The 25469-nt window shown below is 36.0% G+C and overlaps 1 protein-coding gene across 4 annotated transcripts in view; it reads left to right on the top strand.

Moving 5' to 3' along the window:
* SCYL2 (SCY1 like pseudokinase 2) overlaps positions 1-25469 on the top strand; it is a 119674-nt gene that overhangs the window by 39913 nt on the left and 54292 nt on the right. For all 4 annotated transcript variants that reach the window (XM_037845763.1, XM_037845762.1, XM_037845761.1 and 1 more), the window contains exons 5-6: positions 23532-23681; positions 24915-25136. In XM_037845763.1, coding sequence (XP_037701691.1) covers positions 23532-23681; positions 24915-25136 — 372 coding nt within the window. The remainder of the gene's footprint in view (positions 1-23531; positions 23682-24914; positions 25137-25469) is intronic.

Genomic DNA, 25469 nt, shown 5'->3' with positions numbered 1-25469 from the left:
ATCCATTCTATTGATGAAGGACATTGTATTGTTTTTAGCTTTTGGTTTTTATAACACATCAATAAACATTTTTTTATAATTAAAAATTTTCCAAAATTTACAAGCACTATATTCCTACCAAACATCAACTCCTCCTTCCCCTATCCAGTCATCCCTTATAACCTCTAATCTACTTTCTGTGTCTATGAATTTTCTATTTCTAGAGATTTTGTATATATAGAATGGTACAGTATTTATCCTTATGTGCCTTGCTTGGTTCACTTAACATAATGTTTTCAAGGTTCTTCCATGTTTGCAGCATGTCTCAGAACTTCATTCCTTCTTATGGCCAAAGAACATTCCATTGTATGTATTTACCACATTTTGTTTATCCATTTATTTGTTGATGGACATTTGGATTGTTTCCACCTTTTGGCTATTGTGAATACTGTTGCTGAGAACACTGTTGTACCAGAATCTGTTTGAGTCTCTGTTTTCAATATCAAGTGTATACCTAGGAGTGGAATTCCTGCGTCATGTAGTAAATTCTGTTATTTAAGAATTGCTATACTGCTTTCCACATTGGAAGCACCATTTTATATTCCCACACATTTTCTGTGTGTCTTCTTATGGTCATGCATATGCAGTTCTCTTGAGCATATACCTAGGAGTGGAATTGCTGTGTTGTAGGATTTGTTCAACTTAAGTGTATGATACCACACAGTTTTCCAAAGTGTACCGTGCTCTCACTTCCTAATACTTGGTATTGTAGGCTTTGAAATTTTGTAAAATTTCAATTTTGTTTAAAGAATCTCACTGTAGTTTTAGTAAGTATTTCTCTGATGACTCAAGATTGAGAACCTTCTCAAAGGTATATTAACCATCCCTGTATCTTTTGTCAAGTGCCCCTTCAAATCTCCTGCAGATTTTTCTCTTGGGTTGTCTATCTTAGTGATACCTAGGTATTAAATGTTCTGGAGATGAGCCTTTGTCTCATTAATTTTATAGTTTTATTTATATTAGTTATGTAGTTTATGTATATTGCCTTCACTCTCGTTATGATGTCTTTTGATGAACAGAAGTTCCTAGTTTTATTATTGTCCAAGTTATCAGTGTTTTTCTTTATGTTTTCTGTGTCCTATTTAAGAAATCTTTGCCTACTCGAAGATTATTAAGATATTCTGTATCATCTTATGGAAACTTAATTTTATCCTTTATATTTAGATTTATAATGTACATGGAATTGATTTTGTCAGTGGTAAGATATAGAACTTTTTTTTTTAAACTTCCTTTTTACACAAATGAAATTTTCATATGTGTTTGGACTCCACATTTTGTCTTAATTACTGTAGCTTTATAATAGTTCTTGCTGCTCAGTACAGTAAGTCATCCCAACTCAGTTTGCTCCTTCAGTTATCTTTTTCTTCTTCAGTCAGTTTTGGTAAGTTATTATTTCCTAGAAATTTGTATATTTCTTCTACATTTCTAAGTTAATTGCCATGAAGTGGTGCATAGCATCATCTTAAGATCTTTTAAATGTCCATGAATTTTGAAATGATGTCTGTGCTGGTTTGAATGCATTATGTCCCCCAGAAAAAGCCATATTCTTTGATGCAATCTTGTGGGGCAGACATATTAGTGGGGATTAAGTTGGAACATTTGGATTAGGTTGTTTGCATGGAAATGCGTCCCACCCAACTGTAAGTGATAACTCTGATTAGATATTTCCATGGAGGCGTGGCCCCACCCATTCAGGGTGGGACTTGATCAGTGGAGCCATATAAATGAGCTGACAGACAGAGGGAACTCAGTGCAGCGGATAGTGACATTTTGAAGAGGAGCTACAGCCAAGAGGGACACTTTGAAGAAAGCACAGGAGCTGCAGATGAGAGACAGTTTGAAGAAGGCCGTTGAAAGAGACTCTTGCTCCGGAGAAGCTGAGAGAGGACAAATATCCCAAGTGCAACTAAGAGTGACATTTTTGAGGAACTGCAGCCTAGAGAGGAATGTCCTGGGAGAAAGCCATTTTGAAACCAGAACTTTGGAGCAGACGCCAGCCATGTGCCTTCCCAGCTAAAAGAGGTTTTCCGGACACCTTTGGCCATCCTCCAGTGAAGGTACCTGATTGCCGATGTGTTACCTTGGACACTTTATGGCCTTAAGACTGTAACTGTGTAACCAAATAAATCCCCTTTTATAAAACCCAGTCCATCTCTGGTGTTTTGCATTCTGGCAGCCTTAGCAAACTAGAACAGTGTCCCTCTGTTCAGTGATTGCGCTGGTGTTTTTTTGATATTTCTCTTTTTTGGGATTAGTCTTACTAGGGGAATATTTTATTAGTCTTTCCAAAGAATTGACTTTTGGCTTTGTTGATCCTCTCTATTTAGGGTTTGTTTTCTGTTTTGTTGATTTCTGTGCTTCATTATTTCTATTCTTCTACTGTCCTTGGTGTTTATTTGCTGTTTCTTTTTTCCTGAGATAGATGTTTCTATCAGATTGAAAGTCATTATTTTCAAATATATGCATTAAATATTATAATTTCTTTCTAATCTTAACTTTAGCTGCATCCCATCAATTTTTTGTTAGTTGTAATTTCATTATCATTTGTCCAAAATATTTTCTTATTTTTGTGGTGATTTATTTGACTCATGGTTTATTTAGAAAAGTGTTTCTTAATTTTCAAACATCATGCTCAGAGAACAGCACTACCATGATTTCAATTCTTTCAGATTTGGACATTTGATTTATGGCCCAGCATTCAGTCAGTTTTTGTAAATATTTCTTTTGTTCTTAAAAAACGTATTTTGTAATTGTTCATTGTAGTCTTCTGTATGTGTCAGGTCAAGTTTATTATTCTATTTGAATTTTCTATATCTATACAGATTTTCAAATGCTTGTTTTATCAGTCACTGAGAAATGTCTTTCATTATCATTGTAGATGTATCTGTGTCTTCTATGAGTTCTATCAATTTTTGCATTATATATTTTACAACTATATTAGGTACTTTCAAAATAAACATTATCTTCCTAATTAAAATTTTTATCATTTTGAAATATCACTCTATCTCTACTGATGGTTTTAACCTTAAAGTCTTCTTTTTCTGACACTAATATAACTACCACCTTTCTTCTGGTTAGTGTTTGAATGGTAAGTTTTTTCCACATACTTATACATTCAACCTTCTTTTTTCTGTTATCTTAGTTACATTTTTTAAAGTAGCATATAGAGTTTGGTTACCCAGCCTAATATTATGTCTAAATTGGAGCATTAAGGCCATTGACAGTAGGTCTACCATTAAACAGTTTACTTTTTACTTGCCTTGCCTTTACTGTGTTACTTTGTCTCTTTTATTTTCTTCTTTGGGATTATTTATTTTTTATTATTCATTTTGCCATTATCCATTCTCTTGGTAGTTATACATTCTTTTACTATTCTGTTATTGATTACCCTAAAGATTATTATAACATCTATCTTTTTTTTTTTTTTTAATTCAGTTTTATTGAAATATATTCACAAACCATACAGTCATCCATGGTATACAATCAACTGTTCACAGTATGATCATATAGTTATGCGTTCATCACCACAATCTATTTCTGAACATTTTCCTTACATCAGAAAGAATCAGAATAAGAATAAAAACTAAAAGTGAAAAGAGAATACCCAAACCATCCCCCCATCCCACCCTATTTGTCATTTAGTTTTTACTCCCATTTTTCTACTGATTTTTTTTCAATTTTTTAACTTTGTTTATCAAAAAATTAAAAACAAACAGGCAAACAACCACCAAAACAACCCCACAACATTTCAAAGAAAGCAATGGATTAAGGAAAACAAATAACCTAAAATAACTACTTTGCTTCCAATATGTTCCTACCATACCCCAAGAAAATTAATAAACCATGTCCAAACAGAGGAGTAAGAAAAACAAATAATCTAAAATAGCTACATTGCTTCCAACATGTTCCTACCATACCCCAAGAAAGTTAACAACCCCTAAGAAAACAAAGGAATAAGAGAAAAAAGAAACCTAAAATAACTCTATTGCTTCCAACATGATCTTACTATATCCAAGAAAGTTTACAAACCATAATCATTCCTGAGCATTCCCATAACATTGAGATTACCCTCCATAGTTTATCTGTTCTTATTAGATTATCATTCCCCCTCCACTAATTGGTATCTCTAGGTCCCCTACATTCTACAGTATAAAACATTGTACATTTTTCACAGAATTCACATTAGTGGTAACATACAATATCTCTCTTTTTGTGCCTGGCTTATTTTGCTCAGCATTATGTCTTTTTTTTTTTTTTTTTAATCTTCATTTTATTGAGATATATTCATATACCACACAGTCATACAAAACAAATCGTACTTTCGATTGTTCACAGTATCATTACATAGTTGTACATTCATCACCCAAATCAATCCCTGAGGCCTTCATTAGCACACACACAGGAATAACAAGAATAATAATTAGAGTGAAAAAGAGCAATTGAAGTAAAAAAGAACACTGGGTACCTTTGTCTGTTTGTTTCCTTCCCCTATTTTTCTACTCATCAATCCATAAACTAGACGAAGTGGAGTGTGGTCCTTATGGCTTTCCCAATCCCCTTGTCACCCCTCATAAGCTACATTTTTATACAACTGTCTTCGAGATTCATGGGTTCTGGGTTGTAGTTTGATAGTTTCAGGTATCCACCACCAGCTACCCCAATTCTTTAGAACCTAAAAAGGGTTGTCTAAAGTGTGCGTAACAGTGCCCACCAGAGTGACCTCTCGGCTCCTTTTGGATTCTCTCTGCCACTGAAGCTTATTTCATTTCCTTTCACATCCCCCTTTTGGTCAAGAAGATGTTCTCCGTCCCACGATGCCAGGTCTACATTCCTCCCCGGGAGTCATATTCCACGTTGCCAGGGAGATTCACTCCCCTGGGTGTCTGATCCCACGTAGGGGGGAGGGCAGTGATTTCACCTTTCAAGTTGGCTTAGCTAGAGAGACAGGGCCACATCTGAGCAACAAAGAGGCATTCAGGAGGAGGCTCTTAGGCACAACCATAGGGAGGCCTACCCTCTCCTTTGCAGCAACCGTCTTCCCAAGGGTAAAACCTGTGGTAGAGGGCCCAACCCATCAAACCACTAGTCCCCTATGTCTGTGGTCATGTTAGCAACCATGGAGGTGGGGTAGGCGAATACCCCTGCATTCTCCACAGGCTCCTTAAGGGGGCACTACATCTTTTTTTTTTCCTTGTTTGTTTGTTTTTTTTTTTTAACTTTCCCTTCTTTTTAAAATCAACTGTATGAAAAAAAAGTTAAAAAGAAAACAAACATACAATAAAAGAACATTTCAAAGAGACCATAACAAGGGAGTAAGAAAAAGACAACTAACCTAAGATAACTGCTTAACTTCCAACATGTTCCTACTTTACCCCAAAAAAGTTACCTAATATAGCAACATTTCTGTGAACTTGCTCCTACTATATCCATCAGAAATTAACAGACCATAGTCATTCCTGGGCATCCCCAGAACGTTAAATAGCTTATCTGTTCTTCTGGGATTATTGTTCGCCCTTCCTTAATTGCTCTCTATTGCTAGTTCCCCTACATTCTACATTATAAGCCATTTGTTTTACATTTTTCAAAGTTCACATTAGTGGTAGCATATAATATTTCTCTTTTTGTGCCTGGCTTATTTCGCTTAGCATTATGTCCTCAAGGTTCATCCATGTTGTCATATGTTTCACGAGATCGTTCCTTCTTACTGCCGTGTAGTATTCCATCGTGTGTATATACCACATTTTATTTATCCACTCATCTGTTGAAGGACATTTGGGTTGTTTCCATCTTTTGGCAATTGTGAATAATGCTGCTATGAACATTGGCGTGCAGATATCTGTTCGTGTCACTGCTTTCCGATCTTCCGGGTATATACCGAGAAGTGCAATCGCTGGATTCAATGGTAACTCTATATCTAGTTTTCTAAGGAACTGCCAGACTGACTTCCAGAGTGGCTGAACCATTATACAGTCCCACCAACAGTGAATAAGAGTTCCAATTTCTCCACATCCCCTCCAGCATTGTAGTTTCCTGTTTGTTTAATGGCAGCCATTCTAACCGGTGTTAGATGGTATCTCATTGTGGTCTTAATTTGCATCTCTCTAATAGCTAGTGAAGCTGAACATTTTTTCATGTGTTTCTTGGCCATTTGTATTTCCTCTTCAGAGAACTGTCTTTTCATATCTTTTGCCCATTTTATAATTGGGCCGACTGTACTATTGTCATTGAGTTGTAGGATTTCTTTATATATGCAAGATATCAGTCTTTTGTCAGATACATGGTTTCCAAAAATTTTTTCCCATTGAGTTGGCTGCCTCTTTACCTTTTTGAGAAATTCCTTTGAGGTGCAGAAACTTCTAAGCTTGAGGAGTTCCCATTTATCTATTTTCTCTTTTGTTGCTTGTGCTTTGGGTGTAAAGTCTAGGAAGTGGCCACCTAATACAAGGTCTTGAAGATGTTTTCCTACATTATCTTCTAGGAGTTTTATGGTACTTTCTTTTATATTGAGATCTTTGGTCCATTTTGAGTTAATTTTTGTGTAGGGGGTGAGGTAGGGGTCCTCTTTCGTTCTTTTGGATATGGATATCCAACTCTCCCAGCCCCATTTGTTGAAAAGACCATTATGACTCAGTTCAGTGACTTTGGGGGCCTTAACAAAGATCAGTCGGCCATAGATCTGAGGGTCTGTCTCCGAATTCTGAATTCGATTCTATTAATCTATATGTCTATCTTTGTGCCAGTACCATGCTGTTTTGGCAACTGTGGCTTTATAATAAGCTTCAAAGTCAGGGAGTGTAAGTCCTCCCACTTCGTTTTTCTTTTTTAGAGTGTCTTTAGCAATTCGAGGCATCTTCCCTTTCCAAATAAATTTGATAACTAGCTTTTCCAGGTCTGCAAAGTAGGTTGTTGGAATTTTGATTGGGATTGCATTGAATCTGTAGATGAGTTTGGGTAGAATTGACATCTTAATGACATTTAGCCTTCCTATCCATGAACATGGAATATTTTTCCATCTTTTAAGGTCCCCTTCTATTCTTTTAGTAGAGTTATGTAGTTTTCTTTGTATAGGTCTTTTACATCTTTGGTTAAGTTTATTCCTAGGTACTTGATTCTTTTAGTTGCTATTGAAAATGGTATCTTTTTCTTGAGTGTCTCTTCAGTTTGTTCATTTCTAGCATATAGAAACATTACTGACTTATGTGCATTAACCTTGTATCCCGCTACTTTGCTAAATTTGTTTATTAGCTCTAGTAGCTGTATCGTCGATTTCTCAGGGTTTTCTAGATATAAGATCATATCATCTGCAAACAATGACAGTTTTACTTCTTCTTTTCCAATTTGGATGCCTTTTATTTCTTTGTGTTGCCGGATTGCCCTGGCTAGCACTTCCAGCACAATGTTGAATAACAGTGGTGACAGCGGGCATCCTTGTCTTGTTCCTGATCTTAGAGGGAAGGCTTTCAGTCTCTCACCATTGAGTACTATGCTGGCTGTGGGTTTTTCATATATGCTCTTTATCATGTTGAGGAAGTTTCCTTCAATTCCTACCTTTTGAAGTGTTTTTATCAAAAAAGGATGTTGGCACCACAGACCCACCCTACAAGCAGGGCAAAAGGAAATTCTTCAGATTGAAAGGAAAGGACACCAGACACAGGATCAAAGCAGCATAAAGAAATAAAGACCCCACTAAAGTTGCTCCTCCAGGAGGGTGGGTAGAAAGCCAGGAACTGCGTGGACTGGACACCACAGAGCAATCTGTCTTTGGGCATACTTCATACAACACTCATGAAAACGTGGAACTGCTGAGATCAACGAAATCTATAGACTGAGACCAGACACCGGAGACTCTGAGAGCAGCCAGCCCAGCGGAGAGGAGACAGGCATAGAAAGGGAACAACACGAAAAACTCCAAAATAAAAGCAGAGGATTTTTGGAGTTCTGGTGAACACAGAAAGGGGAAGGGCGGAGATCAGGCCTTGAGGCGCATATGCAAATCCCGAAGCAAGGCTGATCTCTCTGCCCTGTGCGCCTTTCCTTAATGGCCCTGGTTGCTTTGTCTATTAGCATTTCAATAACCCATTAGATCTCTGAGGAGGGCCGTTTTTTTTTTTTTTTTTTTTTTTTTTTTTTTTTTTTTAAATCCTTTTTGCTTTTTCTAAAACAATTACTCTAAGAAGCTCAATACAGAAAGCTTCAAAGAATTGAAATTTGGGCACGTCAAATCAAGAGCAGAACTAAGAGAGCTCTGAGACAAAAGGCAATAATCCAGTGGCTGAGAAAATTCACTAAACAACACAACTTCCCAAGAAAAGGGGGGTGTCCGCTCACAGCCACCATCCTGGTGGACAGGAAACACTCCTGCCCATCGCCAGCCCCATAGCCCAGAGCTGCCCCAGACAACCCAGTGTGACGGAAGTGCTTCAAATAACAGGCACACACCACAAAACTGGGCGTGGACATTAGCCTTCCCTGCAACCTCAGCTGAATGTCCCAGAGCCGGGAAGGGGGAGCAGTGTGAATTAACAGAGCCCCATTCAGCCATCATTTGAGCAGACTGGGAGCCTACCAACACAGCCCAGCAGCCCAGAACTGCCCTGGGGGGACGGCACTCACCTGTGACATAGCACAGTCATCCCTCAACAGAGGACCCGGGGTGCACAGCCTGGAAGAGGGGCCCACTTGCAAGTCTCAGGAGCCATACGCCAATACCAAAGACTTGTGGGTCAGTGGCAGAGACAAACTGTGGCAGGACTGAACTGAAGGATTAGACTATTGCAGTAGCTTTAAAACTCTAGGATCATCAGGGAGATTTGACTGTTAGGGCCACCCCCCTCCCCGACTGCCCAGAAACACGCCCCACATACAGGGCAGGCAACACCAACTACACACGCAAGCTTGGTACACCAATTGGGCCCCACAAGACTCACTCCCCCACTCACCAAAAAGGCTAAGCAGGGGAGATCTGGCTTGTGGAGAACAGGTGGCTCGTGGACGCCACCTGCTGGTTAGTTAGAGAAAGTGTACTCCACGAAGCTGTAGATCTGATAAATTAGAGATAAGGACTTCAACTGGTCTACAAACCCTAAAAGAACCCTATCAAGTTCAGCAAATGCCACGAGGCCAAAAACAACAGAAAATTATAAAGCATATGAAAAAACCAGACGATATGGATAACCCAAGCCCAAGCACCCAAATCAAAAGACCAGAAGAGACACACCTAGAGCAGCTACTCAAAGAACTAAAGATGAACAATGAGACCATAGTACGGGATATGAAGGAAATCAAGAAGACCCTAGAAGAGCATAAGAAGACATTGCAAGACTAAATAAAAAAATGGATGATCTTATGGAAATTAAAGAAACTGTTGACCAAATTAAAAAGATTCTGGACACTCATAGTACAAGACTAGAGGAAGTTGAACAACGAATCAGTGACCTGGAAGATGACAGAATGGAAAATGAAAGCATAAAAGAAAGAATGGGGAAAAAAATTGAAAAACTCGAAATGGACCTCAGGGATATGATAGATAATATGAAACGTCCAAATATAAGACTCATTGGTGTCCCAGAAGGGGAAGAAAAGGGTAAAGGTCTAGGAAGAGTATTCAAAGAAATTGTTGGGGAAAACTTCCCAAATCTTCTAAACAACATAAATACACAAATCATAAATGCTCAGCGAACTCCAAATAGAATAAATCCAAAAAAACCCACTCCGAGACATATACTGATCACACTGTCAAACATAGAAGAGAAGGAGCAAGTTCTGAAAGCAGCAAGAGAAAAGCAATTCACCACATACAAAGGAAACAGCATAAGACTAAGTAGTGACTACTCAGCAGCCACCATGGAGGCGAGAAGGCAGTGGCATGATATATTTAAAATTCTGAGTGAGAGGAATTTCCAGCCAAGAATACTTTATCCAGCAAAGCTCTCCTTCAAATTTGAGGGAGAGCTTAAATTTTTCACAGACAAAGAAATGCTGAGAGAATTTGCTAACAAGAGACCTGCCCTACTGGAGATACTAAAGGGAGCCCTACAGACAGAGAAACAAAGACAGGACAGAGAGACTTGGAGAAAGGTTCAGTACTAAAGAGATTCGGTATGGGTACAATAAAGGTTATTAATAGAGAGAGGGGAAAAATATGGCAAACATAATCCAAAGGATAAGATGGCCGATTCAAGAAATGCCTTCACGGTTTTAACGTTGAATGTAAATGGATTAAACTCCCCAATTAAAAGATATAGATTCGCAGAATGGATCAAAAAAATGAACCATCAATATGTTGCATACAAGAGACTCATCTTAGACACAGGGACACAAAGAAACTGAAAGTGAAAGGATGGAAAAAAATATTTCATGCAAGCTACAGCCAAAAGAAAGCAGGTGTAGCAATATTAATCTCAGATAAAATAGACTTCAAATGCAGGGATGTTTTGAGAGACAAAGAAGGCCACTACATACTAATAAAAGGGGCAATTCAGCAAGAAGAAATAACAATCGTAAATGTCTATGCACCCAATCAAGGTGCCACAAAATACATGAGAGAAACATTGGCAAAACTAAAGGAAGCAATTGATGTTTCCACAATAATTGTGGGAGACTTCAACACATCACTCTCTCCTATAGATAGATCAACCAGACAGAAGACCAATAAGGAAATTGAAAACCTAAACAATCTGATAAATGAATTAGATTTAACAGACATCTACAGGACATTACATCCCAAATCACCAGGATACACATACTTTTCTAGTGCTCACGGAACTTTCTCCAGAATAGATCATATGCTGGGACATAAAACAAGCCTCAATAAATTTAAAAAGATTGAAATTATTCAAAGCACATTCTCTGACCACAATGGAATACAATTAGAAGTCAATAACCATCAGAGACTTAGAAAATTCACAAATACCTGGAGGTTAAACAACACACTCCTAAACAATCAGTGGGTTAAAGAAGAAATAGCAAGAGAAATTGCTAAATATATAGAGACGAATGAAAATGAGAACACAACATACCAAAACCTGTGGGATGCAGCAAAAGCAGTGCTAAGGGGGAAATTTATAGCACTAAACGCATATATTAAAAAGGAAGAAAGAGCCAAAATCAAAGAACTAATGGATCAACTGAAGAAGCTAGAAAATGAACAGCAAACCAATCCTAAACCAAGTACAAGAAAAGAAATAACAAGGATTAAAGCAGAAATAAATGACATAGAGAACAAAAAAACAATAGAAAGGATAAATATCACCAAAAGTTGGTTCTTTGAGAAGATCAACAAGATTGACAAGCCCCTAGCTAGACTGACAAAATCAAAAAGAGAGAAGACCCATATAAACAAAATAATGAATGAAAAAGGTGACATAACTGCAGATCCTGAAGAAATTAAAAAAATTATAAGGGGATATTATGAACAACTGTATGGCAACAAACTGGATAATGTAAAAGAAATGGACAATTTCCTGGAAACATATGAACAACCTAGACTGACCAGAGAAGAAATAGAAGACCTCAACCAACCCATCACAAGCAAAGAGATCCAATCAGTCATCAAAAATCTTCCCACAAATAAATGCCCAGGGCCAGATGGCTTCACAGGGGAATTCTACCAAACTTTCCAGAAAGAACTGACACCAATCTTACTCAAACTCTTTCAAAACATTGAAAAAAATGGAACACTACCTAACTCATTTTATGAAGCTAACATCAATCTAATACCAAAACCAGGCAAAGATGCTACAAAAAAGGAAAACTACCGGCCAATCTCCCTAATGAATATAGATGCAAAAATCCTCAACAAAATACTTGCAAATCGAATCCAAAGACACATTAAAAAAATCATACACCATGACCAAGTGGGGTTCATTCCAGGCATGCAAGGATGGTTCAACATAAGAAAAACAATCAATGTATTACAACACATTAAAAACTCGAAAGGGAAAAATCAATTGATCATCTCAATAGATGCTGAAAAAGCATTTGACAAAATCCAACATCCCTTTTTGATAAAAACACTTCAAAAGGTAGGAATTGAAGGAAACTTCCTCAACATGATAAAGAGCATATATGAAAAACCCACAGCCAGCATAGTACTCAATGGTGAGAGACTGAAAGCCTTCCCTCTAAGATCAGGAACAAGACAAGGATGCCCGCTGTCACCACTGTTATTCAACATTGTGCTGGAAGTGCTAGCCAGGGCAATCCGGCAAGACAAAGAAATAAAAGGCATCCAAATTGGAAAAGAAGAAGTAAAACTGTCATTGTTTGCAGATGATATGATCTTATATCTAGAAAACCCTGAGAAATCAACGATACACCTACTAGAGCTAATAAACAAATTTAGCAAAGTAGCGGGATACAAGATTAATGCACATAAGTCAGTAATGTTTCTGTATGCTAGAAATGAACAAACTGAAGAGACACTCAAGAAAAAGATACCATTTTCAATAGCAACTAAAAAAATCAAGTACCTAGGAATAAACTTAACCAAAGATGTAAAAGACCTATACAAAGAAAACTACATAACTCTACTAAAAGAAATAGAAGGGGACCTTAAAAGATGGAAAAATATTCCATGTTCATGGATAGGAAGGCTAAATGTCATTAAGATGTCAATTCTACCCAAACTCATCTACAGATTCAATGCAATCCCAATCAAAATTCCAACAACCTACTTTGCAGACTTGGAAAAGCTAGTTATCAAATTTATTTGGAAAGGGAAGATGCCTCGAATTGCTAAAGACACTCTAAAAAAGAAAAACGAAGTGGGAGGACTTACACTCCCTGACTTTGAAGCTTATTATAAAGCCACAGTTGCCAAAACAGCATGGTACTGGCACAAAGATAGACATATAGATCAATGGAATCGAATTGAGAATTCAGAGATAGACCCTCAGATCTATGGCCGACTGATCTTTGATAAGGCCCCTAAAGTCACCGAACTGAGCCATAATGGTCTTTTCAACAAATGGGGCTGGGAGAGTTGGATATCCATATCCAAAAGAATGAAAGAGGACCCCTACCTCACCCCCTACACAAAAATTAACTCAAAATGGACCAAAGATCTCAATATAAAAGAAAGTACCATAAAACTCCTAGAAGATAATGTAGGAAAACATCTTCAAGACCTTGTATTAGGAGGCCACTTCCTAGACTTTACACCCAAAGCACAAGCAACAAAAGAGAAAATAGATAAATGGGAACTCCTCAAGCTTAGAAGTTTCTGCACCTCAAAGGAATTTCTCAAAAAGGTAAAGAGGCAGCCAACTCAATGGGAAAAAATTTTTGGAAACCATGTATCTGACAAAAGACTGATATCTTGCATATACAAAGAAATCCTACAACTCAATGACAATAGTACAGACAGCCCAATTATAAAATGGGCAAAAGATATGAAAAGACAGTTCTCTGAAGAGGAAATACAAATGGCCAAGAAACACATGAAAAAATGTTCAGCTTCACTAGCTATTAGAGAGATGCAAATTAAGACCACAGTGAGATACCATCTAACACCGGTTAGAATGGCTGCCATTAAACAAACAGGAAACTACAAATGCTGGAGGGGATGTGGAGAAATTGGAACTCTTATTCATTGTTGGTGGGACTGTATAATGGTTCAGCCACTCTGGAAGTCAGTCTGGCAGTTCCTTAGAAAACTAGATATAGAGCTACCATTCGATCCAGCGATTGCACTTCTCGGTATATACCCGGAAGATCGGAAAGCAGTGACACGAACAGATATCTGCACGCCAATGTTCATAGCAGCATTATTCACAATTGCCAAGAGATGGAAACAACCCAAATGTCCTTCAACAGATGAGTGGATAAATAAAATGTGGTATATACACACGATGGAATACTACGCGGCAGTAAGAAGGAACGATCTGGTGAAACATATGACAACATGGATGAACCTTGAAGACATAATGCTGAGCGAAATAAGCCAGGCACAAAAAGAGAAATATTATATGCTACCACTAATGTGAACTTTGAAAAATGTAAAACAAATGGTTTATAATGTAGAATGTAGGGGAACTAGCAGTAGAGAGCAATTAAGGAAGGGGGAACAATAATCCAAGAAGAACAGATAAGCTATTTAACGTTCTGGGGATGCCCAGAAATGACTATGGTCTGTTAATTTCTGATGGATGTAGTAGGAACAAGTTCACTGAAATGTTGCTATATTATGTAACTTTCTTGGGGTAAAGTAGGAACATGTTGGAAGTTAAGCAGTTATCTTAGGTTAGTTGTCTTTTTCTTACTCCCTTGCTATGGTCTCTTTGAAATGTTTTTTTATTGTATGTTTGTTTTCTTTTTAACTTTTTTTTCATACAGTTGATTTGAAAAAAGAAGGGAAAGTTAAAAAAAAAAAAAAAAGGGATGTTGGATTTTGTCAAATGCTTTTTCAGCATCTATTGAGATGATCAATTGATTTTTCCCTTTTGACTTGTTAATGTGTTGTAATACATTGATTGATTTTCTTATGTTGAACCATCCTTGCATGCCTGGAATGAACCCCACTTGGTCATGGTGTATGATTTTTTTAATGTGTCTTTGGATTCGATTTGCAAGTATTTTGTTGAGGATTTTTGCATCTATATTCATTAGGGAGATTGGCCAGTAGTTTTCGTTTTTTGTAACATCTTTGCCTGGTTTTGGTATTAGATTGATGTTAGCTTCATAAAATGAGTTAGGTAGTGTTCCATTTTCTTCAATGTTTTGAAAGAGTTTGAGTAAGATTGGTGTCAGTTCTTTCTGGAAAGTTTGGTAGAATTCCCCTGTGAAGCCATCTGGCCCTGGGCATTTATTTGTGGGAAAATTTTTGATGACTGATTGGATCTCTTTGCTTGTGATGGGTTGCTTGAGGTCTTCTATTTCTTCTCTGGTCAGTCTAGGTTGTTCATATGTTTCCAGGAAATTGTCCATTTCCTCTACATTATCCAGTTTGTTGCCATACTGTTGTTCATAGTATCCTCTTATAATTTTTTTAATTTCTTCAGGATCTGCAGTTATGTCACCTTTTTCATTCATTATTTTGTTTATATGGGTCTTCCCTCTTTTTGATTTTGTCAGTCTAGCTAGGGGCTTGTCAATCTTGTTGATCTTCTCAAAGAACCAACTTTTGGTGATATTTATCCTCTCTATTGTTTTTTTGTTCTCTATGTCATTTATTTCTGCTTTAATCCTTGTTATTTCTTTTCTTCTACTTGGTTTAGGATTGGTTTGCTGTTCATTTTCTAGCTTCTTCAGTTGATCCATTAGTTCTTTGATTTTGGCTCTTTCTTCCTTTTTAATATATGCATTTAGTGCTATAAATTTCCCCCTCAGCACTGCTTTTGCTGCATCCCATAGGTTTTGGTATGTTGTGTTCTCATTTTCATTCGTCTCTATATATTTAGCAATTTCTCTTGCTATTTCTTCTTTAACCCACTGATTGTTTAGGAGTGTGTTGTTTAACCTCCAGGTATTTGTGAATTTTCTAAGTCTCTGATGGTTATTGACTTCTAATTGTATTCCATTGTGGTCAGAGAATGTGCTTTGAATAATTTCAATCTTTTTAAATTTATTGAGGCTTGTTTTATGTCCCAGCATATGATCTATTCTGGAGAAAGTTCCATGAGCACTAGAAAAGTATGTGTATCCTGGTGATTTGGGATGTAATGTCCTGTATATGTCTGTTAAATCTAATTCATTTATCAGATTGTTTAGGTTTTCAATTTTCTTATTGGTCTTCTGTTTGGTTGATCTATCTATAGGAGAGAGTGATGTGTTGAAGTCTCCCACAATTATTGTGGAAACATCAATTGCTTCCTTTAGTTTTGCCAGTGTTTCTCTCATGTATTTTGTGGCACCTTGATTGGGTGCATAGACATTTACGATTGTTATTTCTTCTTGCTGAATTGCCCCTTTTATTAGTATGTAGTGGCCTTCTTTGTCTCTCAAAACATCCCTGCATTTGAAGTCTATTTTATCTGAGATTAATATTGCTACACCTGCTTTCTTTTGGCTGTAGCTTGCATGAAATATTTTTTTCCATCCTTTCACTTTCAGTTTCTTTGTGTCCCTGTGTCTAAGATGAGTCTCTTGTATGCAACATATTGATCTTTCATTTTTTTTTGATCCATTCTGCGAATCTATATCTTTTAATTGGGGAGTTTAATCCATTTACATTCAACGTTATAACCGTGAAGGCATTTCTTGAATTAGCCATCTTATCCTTTGGTTTATGTTTGTCATATTTTTCCCCTCTGTCTATTAATATCCTTTATTGTACCCATACCGAATCTCTTTAGTACTGAACCTTTCTCCAAGTCTCTCTGTCCTTTCTTTGTTTCTCTGTCTGTAGGGCTCCCTTGAGTATCTCCAGTAGGGCAGGTCTCTTGTTAGCAAATTCTCTCAGCATTTGTTTGTCTGTGAAAAATTTAAGCTCTCCCTCAAATTTGAAGGAGAGCTTTGCTGGATAAAGTATTCTTGGCTGGAAATTTTTCTCACTCAGAATTTTAAATATATCGTGCCACTGCCTTCTTGCCTCCATGGTGGCTGCTGAGTAGTCACTACTTAGTCTTATGCTGTTTCCTTTGTATGTGGTGAATTGCTTTTCTCTTGCTGCTTTCAGAACTTGTTCCTTCTCTTCTGTGTTTGATAGTGTGATCAGTATGTGTCTCGGAGTGGGTTTATTTGGATTTATTCTATTTGGAGTTCGCTGAGCATTTATGATTTGTGTATTTATGTTGTTTAGAAGATTTGGGAAGTTTTCCCCAACAATTTCTTTGAATACTCTTCCTAGACCTTTACCCTTTTCTTCCCCTTCTGGGACACCAATGAGTCTTATATTTGGACGTTTCATATTATCTATCATATCCCTGAGGTCCATTTCGATTTTTTCAATTTTTTTCCCCATTCTTTCTTTTATGCTTTCATTTTCCATTCTGTCATCTTCGAGGTCACTGATTCGTTGTTCAGCTTCCTCTAGTCTTGTACTATGAGTGTCCAGAATCTTTTTAATTTGGTCAACAGTTTCTGTAATTTCCATAAGATCATCCATTTTTTTATTTAGTCTTGCAATGTCTTCTTTATGCTCTTCTAGGGTCTTCTTGATTTCCTTTATCTCCCGTACTATGGTCTCATTGTTCATCTTTAGTTCTTTGAGTAGCTGCTCTAGGTGCTGTGTCTCTTCTGGTCTTTTGATTTGGGTGCTTTGGCTTTGGTTATCCATATCGTCTGGTTTTTTCATATGCTTTCTAATTTTCTGTTGTTTTTGGCCTCGTGGCATTTGCTGAACTTGATAGGGTTCTTTTAGGATTTGTAGACCAATTGAAGTCCTTATCTCTAATTTATCAGATGTACAGCTTCGTGGAGTGCACTTTAACTAACTAACCAGCAGGTGGCGTCCATGAGCCACCTGTTCTATAACATCTATCTTTGACTTATCAAAGTTGAATATACTTTTATTGCTTTTCATATCTGTAAGGATTTTAGTACACTTATATCTTATTTACCCCCCTGACTTTTATGCTGTTGTTATGTAACTTCTCTTTATGTACATAATAATATTATTATTGTTATTAGCTGTTTTATAGTCAGTAGGCATTTGTTTTTTAAATTTTTAGAGCAGTTGTAGGTTTACAGAAAAATCCTGCAGAAATTACAGCATTGTCTTATATCTCCCCACTTTGCACATACAGTTTTCTCTGTTATGATCATTTTGCATTAGTGTGGTGCATTTTTTACAGTGGATACACCAGAATTATTATTAATTAGAGTCCATAGTTTACCTTAAGTTTCATTCTTTGTGTTGCACAGTTCTGTGTTGTTTTTTTTTTTGTTTTTTTTTTTCAATTTTTATTCTGGAATCATGCATACAACCTAAAATTTCCCATTTTATCCACTTTCAACTGTGCAATTATGTAATTCAGTGGTGTTGATTACATTCAAAATATTGTACTACCATCAGTACTACCCATTATCAAAACTTTTCCATATCCCAAATAGAACCTTTGTACCAAATATAAGCCCGCAACCCCTGCTCTGGTAGCCTGTATTCAAATTTCAGACTCCATGAATTTGCATGTTCTAATTATTTCGAGTAAGTAAATTCATACAATATTTGCCCTTTTGTGTCTGGCTTATTTCACTCAACATAATGTTTTTGAGGTTCATCCATGTTGTCGCATGTATCAGAACTTCATTCCTTCTTATGAAATGAATACTATTCCACTGAATATATATACCACTTTTTATTTACCCATTCATTGATAGACACTTTGATTGCTTCCACCTTTTGGGTGTTGTGCATAATGCCACTATGAACATTGTTGTGCAGATATTTGTTTGAGTCCCTGCCTTCAAAATTCATTTGTGTGTATACTGAGAAGTGGGATTGTTGGGTTATATGGTAATTCTGTGTTTAACTTTCTGAGGAACTGCCAAACTGTTTTCTACAGTGGCTTTACCATTCCACTAGCAATGCACAAGTTTCCTTTTTCTCCACAACTTCACCAACAATTATTTTCTGTTTTTGTTTGTTTGTTTGTTTTTTCAGTAATAGCCATTCTGGTTGATAGGAAATGGTATCTCATTGTGGTTTTGATTTGCATTTCTCTGATGCCTAATGATGTCAAGCATCTTTTCATGTGCTTATTGACCATTTGTATCTTTTCTATGAAGAAATGTCTATTCAAGTTCTCTGCCCATTTGTTAATTGGATTATCTGTCGCTTTGTTCTTGAGTTGTACAAGGTTTTTAATGCTCTATATATTAAACTCTTACCATATATATGGTTTCCAATTCTCCCATTCTGTAGATTGTCTTTTCACTTTCTTGATAATGTCCTGTGATTTACAAAACTTTTTAATTTTGACGAATTCCAATTTATTTTTTCTTTTGTTGCCCATGCTTTTGGCATAAAGTTCAGGAGTCATTTATTCGGTTGGTAATCGTATTTACCTACACAATTATTCTTTCATTTTTTCATTTCTTTATCTACAAGCATACCTGTTTGGAACCATTTTCCTTCCTGACAAATACTTTTTTTTTTTCTTTCTTTAAAATATTTTGTGAGAGAAATTGTGGGTTTACAGAACAATCATGAAAAAATACAGGATTCCGTACGTCATCCGCTACCAACCCTTGCATTGGTGTGGAAAATTTTTTACAATTGGATGATAATACTTTGTTTGTAATTCTACTATTTTTTAAATAGTACTTACATTTGTTACAATTGATGAAAGAACATTAAAGTAGTACTATTGTCCGTAGTTTACGTATGGGTGTTTTTTCCCCCTATTCCCAGCCTATCATCATTATTATTATTATTTCATGCTTGTTGTTATTTTACGAATACCCTTTAAGATGTCCTTTAGTGCTGATCTATTGAGGATTAATTTTCTTTTTCTTTGCCGGAAAGTCTCCATTTCGCTTTCATTTTTGAAAGATATTTTTTACTAGGTATAAAAGTTTTAGTTGGAAGTTATTTTCTTTCAGCATTTTGAAAATATCATTATGTTGTCATCTGATTTCAATTGTTTTTCTTCACCTATCAGGTGACAGTTTAGTTATTGCTCCTTTAAAGGTAACAATTTTTTTTTGCTGGCTGCATGTAAGAGTTTCTCTTTGTTTTTAGATTTTCAGCAGTTTTACTTAGGTAGCTAGTTTTTTGTTTTTTTTTTGTTTTTTTTTTTTTATTATCCTGCTTGAATTTGACTTGCTATCTTATAACAGTTTTAGAAAATTCTCAGCCATTATCTTTTCAAATATTTCTTGCCTTATTCTCTCTATCCTCCACTCAGGCATGACGGTAACATATAGTAATCTTTTTCATTATGTTTTCTGTTTCTCTAATACTATTTTCTCCATTTCCCATCTTCTCTCTATGCTTCATTTTGACTATCTTCTTCTGGTCTATGTTCCAGATCAGTAATCTCTTTAGCTATCTGTTTTTAAACTTATCTAATGATTTCTTGGACAGTGTGCATGAAAAAATTGCAAAGATAATTGGAGGCCTAGATGATAGTATCCTTATCCAGAAATGATTTACATTTGTTTTGACAGATAGCAGGGGCCCTAGCAACCAAGGATTTCCTCAATTCCATTAAGAATTGAGATGATTTGAGGTTGTGCTTCAGTCCTGTGAGGGCTGAACTTGTTTCTTTTTTATCCTTATTCTCAGACTACCTTCTAGGGTCCTAACTCAAAGCCGGGGAATTTACTAGAGACTCTCTTCTTTGGTGGACTCTGAACTCTTAATTTTTGTCTCCCTAATCCTGTAAGTACCTGAAGTTATGCTCAATTTCTGAGCCTCTTCAATGATTGGCAGGTAACCCAAATTTTGTAATTCTTTAGTCTTTGAATTACTGTTATTCCTTTCCATTTTCATTATTTTGCATATATTGTGGGCCTTTGGTTTTAGTTGCCTGTGACTGATTTGAGAGCTTATAAAAAGTACTCTGGTACTTTTATGTCTAGTTTGGATTTGAATATTGCTTGGGTAGGGGGTATATGTGTGTGTCTTGTCAATTCAGGGAATATAATATGTTGGATATCTGGCCTGAGTTTAGTTGTGTAGTGGAAAGAGAGCTTGGAATTAGTTACATCTCTGCCTGTCTTTTGGGACCTTAAGTAAGTTAATTAGCATCTGAAGCCCCCCCCCCCCCACTATAAAATGGTTCCAAAGGTTAACAGAGATAATTTTGTGAAGTACCTACCAAATTAGTGCCTGAAATACACAGTAAACATGCAATAAGTTTTTTTTTTCTCTTGTAAAGTTATGAACACTTATCTAGATGTAAAAAAAACTGCATCTCTGATGCATTATATTTGGGGTATAAGTGTTTTTTTTAATGTAAATTTTACTTGAGTTTCATGGGTACAAATGTGTTAGAACTGGAGAAGAACTTTCATTATTTGAAAAATATCAACCCTCTAATATTTACTTACTATTCTAGTCACTGGTGATTAAATATTGAGGCAATTAAAAACAGTAGATTGCATCTCACAGATTTGGAAAAAATGAAACTGGACAGTAGGAAACAGGGAGTATTGAAGGAATTTAAGAAGGAAAAATGGTCTGATCTGATGTGCATTTCAGAGCTGTCACTCTGGAAGAATAGGATTTTTGGGTAGGGAAACTATATGGCAGATTATCTGTACTACATGGGGTTATTTTCAGAATCAAAAGAGTAAATGTATAAAGCTTAGCATAGTGCTTGCATATAGATAATAATTACTGATATGAAAAAAAGTGCCCGTCAAAAATCATAGAAAGGACTAAAAGATACAGTGTGAAATAATGTAGAGGTGAATAGTCCCTGATGGCTGACTGTGAGGCTGGAGGTTGGGAGTGATATATATGATTTCCACATTCATTAAGAAGTGAACATAGCATCATTTGAAATATTCACCAACTAGGTGAATCCTATACAGATTCAGTAACTTGCTCTATTGCAAGGCTAGTAAGTGATGAAGTGGTGACAGGAACCCAGATCCCTTCTAACATAGCACTCTTTACGCTCTTTGATGCTGACTTGGCTTCGTATTGAAATCTGTAAGCAGGTAATTTTTTTTCATAGATATATATTTTTCATATGTATATGAAATTATATGTGATTCTATTTTTTGATCAAACTGTAGAATTCATTCTCATATTTGTTCATTAAGGAAATAAGTATTGAACACCTATATGTCTGCCACAGTTCTGGGTGCTGCAGTGAACAAAACAGACAAAAATCTCTGTCCTATGGAACTTATATTCTCATGGGAGAAGATAGACAATAAGTGAATAAGTAAATATATATTACATTGTGTTAAGCATAATAAATTTAAAAAGGAGGGAAATGAAGAGGGACAATCAGTTTGGGTTGGGGGAAAGAAGACTTGCAGTTTTAAATGGATGGTTAGGAAAGATCTCATTTAAAAGGAGACTTTTAAGTAAAGACCTTGAAGAAGGCAAAGAAGTAATCCATATAGATATCTAGGGAAAGAATGATCTAGGCAGAAAAAACAGCAAGTTCAAAGTCCCTGAGAACCTATTGTACTGGCATGTTCAAGGAATCGTGAAATCCTAGTGTAGTGGAGGGGAGTGAGCAAGAAGATGAATAATAGGAGAAAAAGTTGAAAAGATAATAAGGGACCGTGTCTTGCTAGACCTTGAAAGCTGGAGAAACACTATGAGAGAAAGGGGAAGCCTTTGGAGGATTTTGATCAGGGAAGTGACATGATCTGGGTTACCTTCTTAACAGACTCACTCTAGCTGCTGAATTGAATACTAAACTATGTAGAAGGGCAAGAGCAGAAGCAAAGAGATGAGAGGTAGGTGACTGCTACAGTGAAACAGTCCAGGCATTATGATGACGTAGTCCAGCATAGGTAAGATGGTATGATGTGATCACATTCTAAGGATATTTTGAGGGTAGAGGTGTCAGGATTTGCAAATGGATGTGCTATATGTTATAAAAAATAAAAAAAAGAGAAATGCAGGATAATGCAAAGATTTTTGCCCTAAGCCATTGGAAAAATGGAATGGCTGTTAACTGAAATGGGGAAGATTACAAGAAGAGAGAATTGAATTGTAGGGGAAGCTCAGTTTTGGACTCCAAATATTGAGATTCTAATAAGACATTCAAGTGGAAAGATATTAAGAAGGCAATCACATAGTCAAATATGGACTGTTGAACAGAGGCCTAGCCTGGAAATATTTGGGAGTAGTTACCATGCTGATGGCATTTAAAGCCATGGGAATACTGAGATAGTGAGAGTAGATAAAAAATTGCAGAGGTCCAAGCATTGAGTCCAGGAAATTGGGGAAATTAGGAAGAGCCAGCAAAATAGACTGAAGAGCAGTGAGCAGTTGAGTTGGGAGAAAACCAGGGAGAACAGTATTCTAGAAGTCAGGGATGATCAGTTTGCCAGTCTAGTTCTTCCTGGAAACAGAGATCCAACTTTCATTTTTGGTTAACAAATCTATGGTAATATCAGGCACAGATATAAAAATTAATCCAGATATAAAAGTATTAATCTAGTGTGAGAATTAGAGAAGAGCAGTTGAATATTTGAAAACTGAGTACAATGCTATTCAGAAGAACCGAATAAAAATATTACGAATTGTAATCAAAGAGATAAATGTATCCTTTGATATTCACTTACTCTGGAACCAGAGATTGCCTCATTTTTCAGACTCTGGAACTGAATAAACTTGGACAGCAAAGGCTGCTTTTATACAGTTTTTTCTTTTGTGTATGTGCATAAAGGAACTTAATAAATAGTTGTTCTCTGAGTTCGTAAGTGTTTTTTCTTCCCCCACTAATGCTTAGATTATCCTGGCAATTGATATTATCCATACTTTTGCATTTATGATGAAATTTGATTGTTAGCTGACATGCAAAACTTTTATTGGGAGAAGCAGCAATAATAATTGTAATTTTCATAAAACATTTTATTATTGTAAGTGAAAGCTTTATTTAATGTAAAAAGGTGTTTTTTTTTTTTTCAATTTACAGGTTTCTGAAGGATTGTCATTTTTGCATAGCAGTGTGAAAATGGTTCATGGAAATATTACTCCTGAAAATATAATTTTGAATAAAAGTGGAGCCTGGAAAATAATGGGCTTTGATTTTTGTATATCATCTACCAATCCTTCTGAACAAGAGGTAATGCAATTTTTTTATTGCTCTGGAAATTTGTTATTACATCTGGAATAGTCTAGAGAATTTTTATGCCTAATGAATGTGTAGAAGTAGGCTAGGTGGAAAATGCACTTTTTATAGAAAATTTCTGTCATTCATTGGACCTGGCTTCTGCTGAGTATTCCTCAGCTCATTATTCTACAGTAATTAATGTTACTTGAGAAAAAGATATCAGAGTTAAATTATTTTGAGAACCTTTGGGTTTAATAGTTTTGTTTTGTTTTTTCTCAGAACATCAAATATGCTACCACCACACATGGTGATTCTCTAGCAGTGTTTCCCCAACTTATTGGACCACAGACTCTTAAGGGGGTATAATAATAACAATAACAATGATAATACCTAGCATTTATTGAAGCCCTTTTCTAAATACTTTTCATGTATTAATTATCACAACTCAGGTATAGGAATAATACACATGAGTAATTTAGGCTCATAGATTAAAATAACCTGCCTGTGTTTAGCAAGTGGTAATGATAGAGCCAGGATTTGAACCCAGTCTTTCTGGTACCAAAGCACCTGTTTTGTTAGCGATTGAAACATTGCATTAGATCAATTACTTTTTGTGTTAATTGGTTCCTTATGGCATAGAAGACCCTTTGTGATATGGCACCTTTTGTTGTATTTCAGGTTTTGCTATATGTGGTTCTTAAAAGGACTAGAATTTGACTTAAGATAAATTTGTAATTTAAGCAGCCATTTTTAAGGGAAGCAAAAAGAATTTAAATTGGTTGAGTACATATTATAGGTCAGACACTATGCTATGTCTGCCCTGTACAAATTTGTTTAATCCTTACAACATCATTTTGACCTATTAACTCAATCACATGGTTAATTAGTGGGAGGACAAGGTTTCAAACCACTATCTGAGCCCATAAAACTTGAAGCCTGTGTATCACAAGACATAGTAGGCCAATCTTTTCTGTATTCATACCACAACTTTATAGTGATGATTTCTTTTCTGGAAGAAAGGGAGCCCCAGTTATCTCAATTATAAGAGTTCTTATTCTTATCTCTCAATTTATTTCATGCACTCTACAGATTTGGGGATTTGGGAATTTTAGAATTGAAGGTAGTGGTGGCATTTTTATTTGCATGACTGAGTGTGAATTTAAGGATAGATTGTTACTGCTTGAGAGTGGCTTGCTTTAAATTGAAATATTTAATCTTTGTAATCTCTATTCCCTCTTGTTGTAGCCTAAGTTTCCCTGTAAAGAATGGGACCCAAATTTACCGTCGTTGTGTCTTCCAAATCCTGAATATTTGGCTCCTGAATACATACTTTCTGTGAGCTGTGAAACAGCCAGTGATATGTACTCTTTAGGAACTATTATGTATGCTGTATTTAATAAAGGGAAACCTATGTTTGAAGTCAACAAGCAAGATATTTACAAGAGTTTTAGTAGGCAGTTGGATCAGGTATTTGCCTATAAATATTTACTTGTATTATTTTGACTTTTTTTCCTAAAATGTGTTCAGAATATTCTCTAAAATTAGATGAGTGTCTCATATTTTAAGTTTGCATGTAATTAATGCAATAGATGTCATTCTATAAATAGGACTATACTAGGTACAGTTTGTTACTATAACTTATGGCATTTACTAGAATGCTATTAAAATAAGGTTCTAAAATACTGGGCATTTTATTTTAGGAATAGGAACAATTTCAGGTATTAAAGGTAATATTTTAGATATTTAAATTCTCTTACCATAGTAGAATTAGCAATTTGTTCAATCTAAACAGATATTTTT

Source organism: Choloepus didactylus, chromosome 8 (genome assembly GCF_015220235.1).
Source record: "Choloepus didactylus isolate mChoDid1 chromosome 8, mChoDid1.pri, whole genome shotgun sequence".
Lineage (NCBI taxonomy): Eukaryota > Metazoa > Chordata > Mammalia > Pilosa > Megalonychidae > Choloepus > Choloepus didactylus.
This window is presented reverse-complemented; position numbering and strand designations above follow the sequence as displayed.